Source organism: Castor canadensis, chromosome 2 (genome assembly GCF_047511655.1).
Source record: "Castor canadensis chromosome 2, mCasCan1.hap1v2, whole genome shotgun sequence".
NCBI lineage: Eukaryota > Metazoa > Chordata > Mammalia > Rodentia > Castoridae > Castor > Castor canadensis.
Window position 1 is genome coordinate 192,608,380 of NC_133387.1, and position 13,786 is coordinate 192,622,165.

The window sequence follows — 13,786 nt, forward strand, 5'->3', positions numbered from 1 at the left end:
AGACTCGGTGGAGTTGGGGCAGCAAGCTCATCAAGGACACAGTATTGAGGGTGCACTGGACCTCGTCACACTTGGTGTACAGGTGGTGAGGAGGTACAGCACAATGGGTGTGATGATCAAGAACTTCCGAGAGGCTGTGAACTGGACGCCAGAGTCTGGGTTCACCTCGCTGTGTGCTGTGCCCACATTGATCCTGTCACCCCTCTCTGCCACTTCTTACATGGGTTCGAAGGTGGAGGACCCGGGAAGAGCAACTAGGAGGGAGGGCTACGGCTGCTCCAGCCATTGTAACAACCAGCAGCAGCCAAAACCTAAGAATTTTGTTTCAAGTTATGTAGTAGCTGGGGCATGGTGGTGTATGCATGTAATCCCAGCTAGTCAGGAGGCAGAGGAAGCAGGATTGAGAGTTTGAGGCCAGCCTGGGCAAAGGCAGTGAGACCCTATATCAAAACAAAATGAAAAAAAGAGGGCTGGGGGTGTAACTCAGTGGAGCACACTTGTCTAGCATGTTCAGTGTCCTGGTTTCAATCCCTAGTTATGTACTATGGTCCTAGCAAGGAATAGTATTGGGGAAGGGGGGAGGAGAAAAGCATCTAATACCTGATATTCCCTAGCAGGAGAGATGTTTGTTGCTGGAGTTACTCAACTTGATATTTTTTGGCAGTACTGGGATTTGAACTTGGGGCTTTGAGCTTGCCTGGCAGATGCTCTTCCACTTCAGCCATGCCTCCAGCCCTTTCTGCTCTGGTTATTTTGGAGATGGGGTCTCGCTTTTTGCCCAGTCTGGCCTGGGCCCCGGTCCTCCTATTTTATGCTTCCTGCCATAGCTGGGCTGACAGGTGCACGACACCATGCCCAGCTTTTTTCCATTGAGATGGGGTCTCAGTGGCCTGGAACTGTGAGCCCCCTGATCCTCAGCCGCCTGCATAGCTTGGGATGTCAACTTAATTCTGTGCTTGAGTAAATCTGTGGCATTGGTACTCTGAAAGGTGGAAGTTTGGATTAGATGGTCTTTGCACCTCTTTCTTATGGATTCCTTAAAAGAGTAATTACAGGTAGTCACGTGGCAGTTTTCGTGAAGCTGGTACGTGGCCACTGGCTTCCATCCTCCATCTGTCTCTTCCCACTGTACAGTCCCACCTGCCCAGTCCTCGACACTGCCTGCTCCTTTTCTCTTAGGCTGCTGTTTCTGAAGAATCCTATCCATTTCAACCCCTGTCCCCATTCTCTAAGGCCTTAGTTCACTTTCTCTTCTCCATGCTATTGTACTTCTAAAATGGCCTAACTAATTTTTATATCCATGTCTCCCTGCTCTCAACCCCATGGTCTTACTAGTGTCCCATTTACTACGATCGTACAGTAATTTTTAATAATTAAGTTAAATGAGACAGTTGGAAGTGGAAGTCTCAAAAAATAAGACATCCATCACCAAGAGTACATGTTGAAGAGGAGGTCTATGTGGGAAAATGATGAAGATGAGAGGTAGACAGATGAGAAGTCATGGAATTTTATAGGAGGAGGGGGCCTGAGGTCATGTGATCTGTATTCTATATTTTGACCCAGAGAGTGACTGTCACATTTTATGAAGCCAGTATTACACTTATCCCAAAACCAGGCAAAGACACCTCCAAAAAGGAGAACTATGGGCCAATCTCCTTAATGAACATTGACGCAAAAATCCTCAACAAAATAATGGCAAACTGAATTCAACAACACATCAAAAAGATTATTCACCACGACCAAGTAGGCTTCATCCCAGGAATGCAGGGGTGGTTCAACATTCGAAAATCAATAAACATAATAAACCACATTAACAGAAGCAAAGACAAAAACCACTTGATCATCTCAATAGGTGCAGGAAAAGCCTTCGATAAGATCCAACACCATTTCATGATAAAAGCTCTAAGAAAACTGGGAATAGAAGGAAAGTACCTCAACATTATAAAAGCTATATATGACAAACCTACAGCCAGCATTATACTTAACGGAGAAAAACTGAAACCATTCCCTCTAAAATCAGGAACCAGACAAGGATGCCCACTATCTCCACTCCTATTCAACATAGTACTGGAATTCCTAGCCAGAGCAATTAGGCAAGAAGAAGGAATAAAAGGAATACAAATAGGTAAAGAAACTGTCAAAATATCCCTATTTGCAGACAATATGATCCTATACCTTAAAGACCCAAAAAACTCTACTCAGAAGCTTCTAGACATCATCAATATCTACATCAAGGTAGCAGGATATAAAATCAACATAGAAAAATCATTAGCATTTCTATACACTAACAATAAGCAAACTGAAAAAGAATGTATGAAAACAATTCCATTTACAATAGCCTCAAAAAAAAAAATCAAATACCTAGGTGTAAACCTAACAAAAGATGTGAAAGACCTCTACAAGGAAAGCTATACACTTCTGAAGAAAGAGATTGAGGAAGACTATAGAAAGTGGAGAGATCTCCCATGCTCATGGATTGGTAGAATCAACATAGTAAAAATGTCGATACTCCCAAAAGTAATCTACATGTTTAATGCAATTCCCATCAAAATTCCAATGACATTCATTAAAGAGATTGAAAAATCTACCGTAATTATGGAAACACAGGAAGCCACGAATAGCCAAGGCAATACTCAGTCAAAAGAACAATGCTGGAGGTTTCATGATACCCGACTTCAAACTATATTACAAAGCAATAACAACAAAAACAGCATGGTACTGGCACAAAAACAGACATGAAGATCAGTGGAACAGAATAGAGGACCCAGATATGAAGCCACACAACTATAACCAACTTGTCTTTGACAAAGGTGCTAAAAATATACAATGGAGAAAAAGCAGCCTCTTCAACAAAAACTGCTGGGAAAACTGGTTAGCAGTCTGCAAAAAACTGAAACTAGATCCATGTATATCACCCTATACCAAGATTAACTCAAAATGGATCAAGGATCTTAATATCAGACCCCAAACTCTAAAGTTGATACAGGAAAGAGTAGGAAATACTCTGGAGTTAGTAGGTATAGTTAAGAACTTTCTCAACGAAACCCCAACAGCATAGCAACTAAGAAATAGCATAGATAAATGGAACCTCATAAAACTAAAAAGCTTATGTTCATCAAAAGAAATGGTCTCTAAACTGAAGAGAATACCCACAGAGTGAGAGAAAATATTTGCCAACTATACATCAGACAAAGGACTGATAACCAGAATATATAGGGAACTTAAAAAACTAAATTCTCCCAAAACTAATGAACCAATAAAGAAATGGACAAGTGAACTAAACAGAAATTTCTCAAAAGAAGAAATTCAAATGGCCAAAAAACACATGAAAAAATGCTCACCATCTCTAGCAATAAGGGAAATGCAAATTAAAACCACACTAAGATTCCACCTCACCCCTGTTAGAATAGCCATCATCAGCAACACCACCAACAACAGGTGTTGGCGAGGATGCGGGGAAAAAGGTACCCTCTTACACTGCTGGTGGGAATGTAAACTAGTACAACCACTCTGGAAAAAAATTTGGAGGCTACTTAAAAAGCTAAACATTGATCTACCATTTGATCCAGCAATACCACTCTTGGGGATATACCCAAAAGACTGTGACACAGGTTACTCCAGAGGCACCTGCACACCCATGTTTACTGCAGCACTATTCACAATAGCCAAGTTATGGAAACAGCCAAGATGCCCCACCACTGACGAATGGATTAAGAAAATGTGGTATCTATACACAATGGAATTTTATGCAGCCATGAAGAAGAACGAAATGTTATCATTCGCTGGTAAATGGATGGAATTGGAGAACATCATTCTGAGTGAGGTTAGCCTGGCCCAAAAGACCAAAAAGCGTATGTTCTCCCTCATATGTGGACATTAGATCAAGGGCAAACACAACAAGGGGATTGGACTTTGAGCACATGATAAAAGCGAGAGCACACAAGGGAGGGGTGAGGATAGGTAAGACACCTAAAAAACTAGCTAGCATTTGTTGCCCTTAACTCAGAGAAACTAAAGCAGATACCTTAAAAGCAACTGAGGCCAATAGGAGAAGGGCACCAGGAACTAGAGAAAAGGTTAGATCAAAAAGAATTAACCTAGAAGGTAACACACACGCACAGGAAATTAATGTGAGTCAACTCCCTGTATAGCTATCCTTATCTCAACCAGCAAAAACCCTTGTTCCTTCCTATTATTGCTTATACTCTCTCTACAAGGAAATTAGAGATAAGGGCAAAATAGTTTCTGCTGGGTATTGAGGGGGTAGGGGGGAGAGGGAAGGGGTGGAGTGGGTGGTAAGGGAGGGGGTGGGGGCGGGGGGAGAAATGACCCAAGGCTTGCATGCACATATGAATAATAAAATAAAAAAAAAAACACAGGGTGAGCAATAAAACAGCCACTTCAGGAATGTCTTGAATGTATTTTAGCTTTGAATTCACATAAAATTTGTGAAATGAAGAATTGAGTAAATATAAGCTGGGTACCAGTGGCTTATACCTGTAATCCTAGCTACTTGTGAGGCTGAGATCAGGAAGATTGATGTTCTAGGTCAGCCCTGGCAAATAGTTCATGAGACCCCATCTTAAAAATAACCAGAGCAAAATGGACTGGAGAAGTGGCTCAAGTGGTAGAGTACCTGCCTTGCAAGTATAAAGCTCTGAGTTCAAAACCTGGTCTCACCAAAAAAAGTCAGGATTAAAAAAAAAAGAATTGAGTAAATAAAATCTCTATTTCAAGTTTATCTTGCAAATTATTTTGGATTTGGTGCCCTTAATCTCCCTGCCTTTCAGATGGGCAAAATAATAGGTGTAGTGAGTGGTTTTTGGACCTAGGATTGACAGGCGATGGAGGGGCATATGATGAAGATACAAGCAAGCATTTGCCTCACGTGGGTACTTCATGAGGGAGATATGTCTTTTGCTGTCTTCCAGTAAACTGAACTTCCTTGTAGGTTGCTCAATTGCAATTAAATATCTGTGTTTGTGATGACTTATTCCGTGCCTGTCTAGCCATGTGTGTCTTAAGGACAGAACTTTTATCTGTCTCCTTCACCTCTGTACTCCCACCCCCTCTTACAGTGTCTTGCACATATTAACTATTTAATAAATATTTGTTGACTGAATAAATAAATACACGTGGGAAGGAAAATTTACCTACTGGATTTAAGACTAAACCCAGGGGGTTAGTGTAGAGGGCTTTGAGTAGACTTCTTGGGTTCAGCAATTGACAATCCCACTTTGAGCTATAGGATTTTGGGCAACTTATTTCTCCTGTCCGTACCTTTGATTTCTCGGGTATAAAATGGGATTGTAATTCCTATCTTAAAGAGTTGTGGGAATTAAATGAGGTAACCTGAGTGAAGCTCTTTATACAGCGCTGCCTGTAAATACTGCCAGTAAATACTGCTTCCTCTTATTACTTAATTACTCATTTAGCTAACGGGAGATATTTGAGGCTGTTTGTTTCCCCTTCCTTGTAGCTTTTGGATTGTTTTGGGATTCCTGTGCTAATGGCTCTCTCGTGGTTTATTCTTCGTGCAAGATACAGAGTGGTCCACTTCATTGCTGTGTTTGTCTGCCTGCTGGGAGTAGGAACCATGGTTGGTGCAGACATAGTAGCAGGGAGAGAAGATAATTCAGGTAAGTGTGTTGCTCACCACAGAAGAGTTTTGCTCACGTTTTCACTTTTAGTCTTGCAAAGATACGGCAAAAGGTAGAGGTTAGGTGTTGAGGGGAAGTGATCTGTCTCTAGTGGTGGTGTCATGTTCTTCCTCAGCGAGGTGGTGTCTTGTCACCCCCACAGTAACCTGTATTTCTTTGTAGCACTTGCTCAAGTGCCCTGAAATATCTGGCCTTTGCACTTTTTTATTCCACCTAACTACTTTTGAGTTTGATTTTCACATTAACTTATTTCTAGTGTTGTCATCATTTCCTCAAAATAATCTTTGTGTTCCTACCTGTCCATAGCCTTTGCTTTGCTCTTTTTTGTCACACTAAATAATTTTGTTTTACTTTCTTTCCAATTTAAAAACATGGTCTTGCTATGCAGCCCTGATTGGTCTCAAATTCACAATCCTCCTGCCTCTGCCTTTCCGGTGCTGGGATTATAGACCTGTGACACCACACCTGGCAGATTTTTGTTTTTATCAAAAAGAAGACTTGGTGTTCACTGGTAACTTCTTCTACGTCATTCTGTAGGTAAATATTTTGGTACACTGTGTCAAATTCTGACAATTGATAGTGTAAAATCTAAGTGAGGGCCAGGTGCTGGTGGCTTACATCTGTAATCCTAGATACTTGAGTGACTGAGATTGGGAGGATTGCAGTTTGAGGACAACCTGGGCAAACAGTTTGTGTGACCCCATCTCCAAAATAACCAGAGCAAAATGGACGGGAGGTGTGGCTCAAACAATAGAGTGCCTGCTTTGCAAGCACGGAGCCCTGAGTTCAAACCCCAGGTCCATCAAAAACCAACAACCAACCAACCAACCAAACAAACAAATAAAAAAACACTAAATAAGGTCTGAATTTACCCGGTTTACAAGTGACTTCAGTGTCTCCTTGGATCAAGAGAAAATTGCTTACTTATTAGTCATGCTTTCTTGTATTTCTCAATAAATTCCATGAATTTGTCATGTCATGGACCCATTTTCATTATGGTATATACCACCATCTTCCAGTCTCTTGAGGAGTCGAAATATGAAAAGTCACATCAGAATTCTGCCACACGGTGAGAAGCATAAGAGTTTAAGCTTCTAGGAACCGGGGTTAAATAAAATCTTATTCAAATGAACAGGAGTCAGATAAACTCCTGGTTCACCTGTGGACGACGTATTCATCTTTGTGTCTTGTTCCCCGTAGGGAGCGATGTACTGATTGGTGACGTCTTGGTTCTGCTTGGGGCTTCCCTCTATGCTGTTTCTAACGTGTGTGAAGAATACATCGTGAAGAAGCTGAGCAGACAGGAATTTTTAGGAATGGTGGGCTTATTTGGAACAGTTATCAGTGGCATACAGCTGTAAGATTCTAAGATTTTTCTCTAAAACAAAAGGAGCAAATATAATCACAGAAATTACTCTCTAACTACTAATATTCATTGTTTAGCCCAAATTCACATTTGAAATTGGTAACTTGAGGCTTGTTAATACATCAAGAATTCTGCCTTATTTTCTTATACATGTACAATGTTTAGGATTCCTGGATACAAGGCAGCAAAAGTATGAGCAGTTGACTTTCCTTCAGTTATTTCCAGAAAATATTAACTCATTGACTTCCTGAGCTTATTCAAGGGAAAACATTAGTCATATTGTCCTTCTGTAGCTGAGTGATGTTGAAGCGTACTTCTTCCTCTCCTACTCCCCAACCCCAGACAGGGTTTTGCTGTATGGCCCAGCCTGTCCCAGAACTTGCAATCTTCCTGCCTCAGCCTTCCGAGTGCTGGGATTACAGGCATGCACCACCATATTCAGTTTACTGCTTTGGTTTTATCCTTTTTTTTTTCCTTTTTCATAAATTTAAATTGTCATATATAAGGTTTTTACATACAGTGTACATTGTAAAAATTCATATCAAAAAGTCAATCAATGACTGATGGAGTGGCTCAAGTGCAAGGCCCTGTGTTCAACCCCCTAGTACAGAAAAAAAAAAAAAAGTCCATCACGTTTATCTAAAGGTTTAATTTTTTTTAATCATTTTTAGTAGATAGTTATTTTTATATTCTAAGAAAAATTCAAAAGTCAACACAATTCCTATCATAGCTGAAGTATAGCAACTTAAGTGCTTATAAAACAGCAAAATTAGCATGTGACCCTCTTGGTGACCTCTTGTTTTTCTCTTAGATTGATTGTGGAATGTGAAGATATTGCCAGCATTCACTGGGACTGGAGAGTTGGTATGTAGTTAAATGCTATTTTTTATGGTCAGTATTGTGTCCTTTTACTGCTCACCAAGAAATAAATTCTTCCTGTTAATAATATTTGTACGTCTTTGTAAAGTCATGTCAGTGATAGTGGTTTACATTGACTTTTTTCTGAGAATTGCTAGAGGAACCTCCATAAAAGTTAATTCTTAATCCTGACCTGAGGGAATAGCTTTTCTTTACTAGGAATTCTGATCAGTGTGACCTTTGTCACACTGGCTTTCAATTAGAGCTGTGTCTCAGATTTGTGAAGGTTGTCGTCTGCCTGCTGTAACTTGTGGGGTTAACCTGAAGCATCTGTTGGTGGTGTGATCACCTGCACTGTCCTGCTACTGTCCCTCTCCTGATGTTCCTCACCTCCCACTGCCCCTCTCCTCTGATATTTCTGGGCATCTGCAGAAAAAAATAAAGCAAAAACGATGTTAGGGAAGTTAGGAAAGATTCAAGCTGTACTTAATGATGATTGGAAAGAAGTTCAATGCTGCATAAATGTCACCGAAGGTAGTGTACCATGCTTGGATAATTTTATTTCATTAAATTACTTTGATTGCCAGAGTGTGTAAGAATGTGTGTGTGTGTGTGTGTGTGTGTGTGTGTGGTGAGCATGGAATGAGTATGAATTCATAGCAAGGCAGGCATATTGCTGATGTAGTCAGTGTCCATATCACTGGCACTGTCCTAAAGAGGACGGTTACATAGTGCAGTCTTGAAACATTTGATTTAATGAGATGAACAAAATATAATGGATCTAATATCTGCCTTTGATGTTCTAAAAATACTTTATTCTGAATCCAGTTGCATAAACCATATCCAACCAACCAACCAAATAAAAGCAAACAAAAGATAATGAGTGGTTTTTCTGGACATGTGATATTGATTTTGCTTTTATTGACCTTTTATTATGGGCATCACTCTGCCTTGGGAGGGTGGATTACATGGGGTGATAAGAGCTGTTGACTTAGTCCCACCTTAAGTAAGATTTTACAGCTTTGACCAGCTAACACTCTATTGGATCTTCACAACTTGTGATTTTATTATGATTATTTTCGATGAAGCTCTGTGGTCTTATTTGCAAAGCTAGCTGTACAGGAGAGGGAGTTTTATATAGTAGCCAAGCCAAAGCTCCTTTGTCTTCTGGTTTCTTCTCGTAATATTAGATATACCATTTTTTCCCACAGCTCTGCTCTTTGTGGCCTTTGCCCTCTGTATGTTTTGTCTGTACAGCTTCATGCCATTGGTGATTAAAGTCACCAGTGCCACTTCAGTCAACCTGGGCATCCTGACAGCTGACCTCTACAGCCTTTTCTTTGGACTCTTTCTGTTTGGCTATAAGGTAAGAAAACAGATTGGGTTCAACTAAGACAACTTCCTCAATCTAAAGAAGTTTCTTTCAGCAGTTTTCTTTAAGACTCTAGGTCCAAAAATAAAACCCCATCCTCTTGGCAAGGCATCACTCCTTTTGTTACTGTTTCCAAGTTAGAAAATTGGTCCAAATAAGAATTGCCCTTCTGGAATTTTTTCTCCAGTGGCTTTCATCTTTTGTGATATGGCTAAGGACACTGGCTTTGGGAAATGCTTATGTATGTTGGCAAGTGTCAAGCAAGGAGCTTGTCATTGCCAGGAGCTGTTGTTGACTTGGTAAAACAACCCAACTTAGCCTGGGTGCACTGAGCTTTTCTCTTCACTCTCTCTTTTTTTTTTCTTTTTTTGGCGGGATTGGGGTTTGGACTTAGGGCTTCATGCTTGCAAAGCAGGCACTTTACCATTTGAGCCTTACCTCCAGTCCATTTTGTTCTGGTTATTTTGGAGGTAGGGTCTCATGAACTATTTGCCCAGGCTGCAGTCCAACCACGATCCTCCCAATCTCAGCCTTCCAAGTAGGTAGGAAGCTATGAGTGCCTGTCTCTGTTTGTTCTTTTTGCCCAGGGACACAGACAAAAAGTTTGGAGCACTTGGTGGAAAGGAAGGAGGGTGGGTATATTACCATGCATGTATGATTGGAAAGGTTCCATCTTTGATAGCAGTTTTTATATCTGGAAGGAACCTGAAAGGCAATTTAGTCTGGTGGTTTTTCAGGCTTTTCTGTCTCCAGCACATCGCAGCACCCCAGTGCAGCCTGTTCCTGTTGAACAGTGTAACAGTTCCTGTTCCCAGGAGTTGGAGTGGGGCAAAATGTGTCAGTTTTCAAGGGAAGGACAAGAATGGATTGTGCTTTGAAAGTAACATGCTCAGGGTCTGAAACACTTCCCCTTGCAAATCCCTAATTGAACTGTCTCATTTTAGAGTTGGGGAGACGAAGACCCAGGCAGGTTATGTGCAGTTCCATGGTTTACCCTTAGTCAGCAGCTGTTTAGCGCTAAAGTCAAGACCAAATCTTAGTTATCACCTCTTTGCTGTTGTATCGGTTCTGTCTTTTCACCACTGTACATCCTCCTCCTTCATCCTCAACATTAAGATGAGAATCAGGCCTGGCAGAGTGGCTCAAGTGGTAGATCTCCTGCCTAGCAAGCACAAAGCCCTGAGTTCAAGCCCCAGTACTGAAAAAGAAATACATACATAAACAAATAAAAGAAAAGAATAAAAACAAAATGAGAACCTCTGGCTCACGTTACCCAGTAAGTAGGTATGTTTTGATGTTACAGTCAATTTTAAAACTCCTAGGCAGCAGTTCTCATATTTTCTGATCCTTTTATTTTTAATTTTAATTTACTTTAAATATTTATTTTATTTTATGTTTGTGACAAGGTCTCTTGCTGTGTGGCCCAGGCTGATCTTGAAGTTGAGATCCTCCTGCCTCAGCCTCCCAAGTAACTGGAATTACAGATAGGTGCTATTGAGCCCAGCTCAGGGTCCATTTAAATTTTCTTATTTATTTGGCAGTACTGGGGTTTGAACTCAGGGCCTCATGTTTGCTAGGTAGGCACTTTATCACTTCACCAGCCCAGGATCCTTTTAAATGCTCAAAAATTGAGGACTTCAGTCACTTACACCTATTACTTACCACATGAGAAATTAAAACAGACATTTTAAAATATTCATTTGTTAATTCATGAAGAATCTAATAAACTCATTAACATTTTTAGGGAAAATTATATTAGCCAAAAATCTTTAAAAGTGTGAGAGTGAAATTGAGAGTCTCTTTCATGTTTGGCTTAAGGGAAAACAGCTGAATCTCATATTTGCTTCTTCCTTCTGCCTGGTAATTGCTTGCCATGAAGCTTGTGGAATATTCCACGGTATGCTCTTAAGACAATGAATGTGAAAAAGTCAAATAGCATCTTAGTGTTACCATGAAAATAGTTTGCCTTACTGATTCCCTTTAAGGGTCTTGGGTCCCCTGGAGGGTCTTTGGACCACACTTTGACAACCACTGCCTTAGGAGCCTGTCTTTTCTCAACTGTACCTGTAGTAGGGGCTTGTTGCTGTCGCTCCTCATAGTCATTTGAGCAAATAGTTACCATGTCTGCTGTCGCCTGATATTTTTTTGTTTCAAAAAGGGATAGCGTTCTATTTCTTTGTCTTTGTACAATTTTGTATCTTTCATGCTGATTTGTACTCTTCCCAGGAACCAGCCATGAACTCACAATGCTTATCTGAATTATTGACACAGAAAGCTCACTGGGTTCTCAGAAATTGCTGCTTAGGAACCAGCTGTTATCTTTGCAGACTTTCTGGTTAAGGTATTCCTGAACTAACGCTCAGGGAGTATTTATAGCTTATTGTGGCATCATAAAAATAGAAGAAATGTCAGTAGATTAGAAGAATGATCCTGTTAGGTCCAGACTTTTTTTTTTTTTTTCCTCTATGAGAATTGTCAAGGATAACCACTTCAGTCTTCAGGTAGTGTGTTGCTTGTGATTTTGTGGCTGCATTTCACATGGCCCCACTAAGGGATGAGGGTGTTCATAGCCTTAATTCCAGGCCAGTGGTAGCAGCTGTCCTTACCCTAAGAAAGTCCAAGAGCTCAGCAGTGTAACTTATTGGTCTCCTTCACTTGTGCTTTTGTTCTTATTAACCAGACATATTTATCTTTCGTAGTTTCACTACTTTTCTAACCTAAGTAAAATGTTGTCCATAACTACTTAATCTTAATAAATATTTAATTAAGATCTTAAATATTTATATGCCAGGTGCTGTGTCTCACGCCTGTAATTACATCTATGTCAGAGGCATAGGTAAGAGCATAGAGGTATGAGGCCTGTCCAAGGAAAAAAGAATCACAAGACCTTTCCTGAAAAATAACTAAAGCGAAAAAAGGACTTCATGGGGGAGGTGGTGTTGGTGGTGATGGCTCAAGTGGTCGAGCACCTGCCTAGCAAGTTCAAGGAGCTCAGTTTAAACCCTAGTACTACCAAAAAAATCCTCCCAAAACCAAAAACAACCCCCCCCAAATCCCACCACCACAAAAAACTTAAATATTTGCCCTTCAATTGCCCTTTCATGACTTTATAAACTACTGTTCTCAGAGAGGGAGAATTCGGTCTCTAACCTCTCCAGTTCTTTTGTTTTGTGGTCCTTGTCTCAGCTTACTTTTAGATAGATTTTATTGTTAGTGAGTAAAGCCATTTCAGGACTTATGGAGCACAGAGCAGGTCTGTCGTGATCTTCAGAGTCAATTGTAGAGCTAGAAAAAATTCAGGGCATAAATGAAGACACTTAGCATTTCAAATGTAGTTTTTAAAGATAAACTTGGAAGCCCAATAAACACCAATTTGAAAAGTTGTAGAACCTGAAATAACTTGGGTTTTGATTTTTTTTTTGAAGCAGACAGTTGGAAAAGAGGCTTAACTTTTTTTATACTCTGTGAGACCGTAAGCACTCTGTTCCTCTGTGATTGATCTTGGGTAAATACTTGCTGAATAAAGTGACCTATAGACACTTCCTGTATCAATTCAGACACAAAGAGTAGCATTGAAGATGAAAACAAGGTTAGAGTCTATATTCCGGAGACTTCCCTCACTCTCTGAGTCTCTCTGTTCTAACGTAGGTATTATTGAATCATCAGCCTGTTTAACAGTGACACAATACTTTTTCTTCTAAATATGTGAAAAACACCAAGGCAAACAGGACATATTTTGAACAACTTATAGGTTTCCCCACAGTAACATGAGCACATTGTAGGAGAGCATGACTACCTTTCATAATAGTGACTTCAAAAGTTTAACAAGCTAGGTGCAGTGGCACATCGCTATAGTCCCAGCTACTTGGGAAGCTAAGGCAGGAATTCAACTGCTCAGCTTGACATCAGCAGTGACCTTTAGTTTTATTTTGAGGCAGGGTTTTGCTAAGTAACCCAGGCTGGACTTGAAGTCTCTGTTCTCCTTTCTCTACCTCCCTGTGCTGAGATTGCAGGTGTATACCAGCATGCCCAGTTTGTCACTGACTTTGTATCATCAGTGAAGTCTGCCCTGCCTCAGGGAGAGCTGTGGCTATTCTATTCCTTAAGAAGGGCAAAATGAGCTGGGCATGGTGGCTCATGCCTGTAATCCCAGCACTAGGATGGAATTACTAGATGGAGGCAGAAGGAGAGAGATTTCAAGGCCAGTCTGGGCTACTCAGTGAAACCCCATCTCAACTGATAAACCAGTGGTGTCCCGTGTCTAGGGGCTGGCTCCAGGCAAAAACATGAGATTCTATTCAAAAAATAAAGAAAAAAGAAAAAAGGCCAGGGGCAGGGGGCATCGCTCAAGTGGCAGAGTGCCTTCCTAGAAAGTGCCAGGCCCTGAGTTCAAGCTTTGGTACTGCCCAAAACCAAAAAAACAAAACAAAACAAAAAATCTAAAAAAACACAAAAAGATTAAGGTGTAGAGGTAATTGACCATTGAGCATATGTGAAAATTAGCATGTCAAACCCAGTGGCGTTCCACTG

General features: G+C 40.6%; 1 protein-coding gene across 2 annotated transcripts in view; it reads left to right on the forward strand.

Annotated features, from left to right (window-relative positions):
* Slc35f2 (solute carrier family 35 member F2) overlaps positions 1-13,786 on the forward strand; it is a 66,242-nt gene that overhangs the window by 36,767 nt on the left and 15,689 nt on the right. For both annotated transcript variants that reach the window (XM_074066796.1, XM_074066797.1), the window contains exons 4-7: positions 5,480-5,639; positions 6,861-7,017; positions 7,838-7,890; positions 9,096-9,250. In XM_074066796.1, coding sequence (XP_073922897.1) covers positions 5,480-5,639; positions 6,861-7,017; positions 7,838-7,890; positions 9,096-9,250 — 525 coding nt within the window. The remainder of the gene's footprint in view (positions 1-5,479; positions 5,640-6,860; positions 7,018-7,837; positions 7,891-9,095; positions 9,251-13,786) is intronic.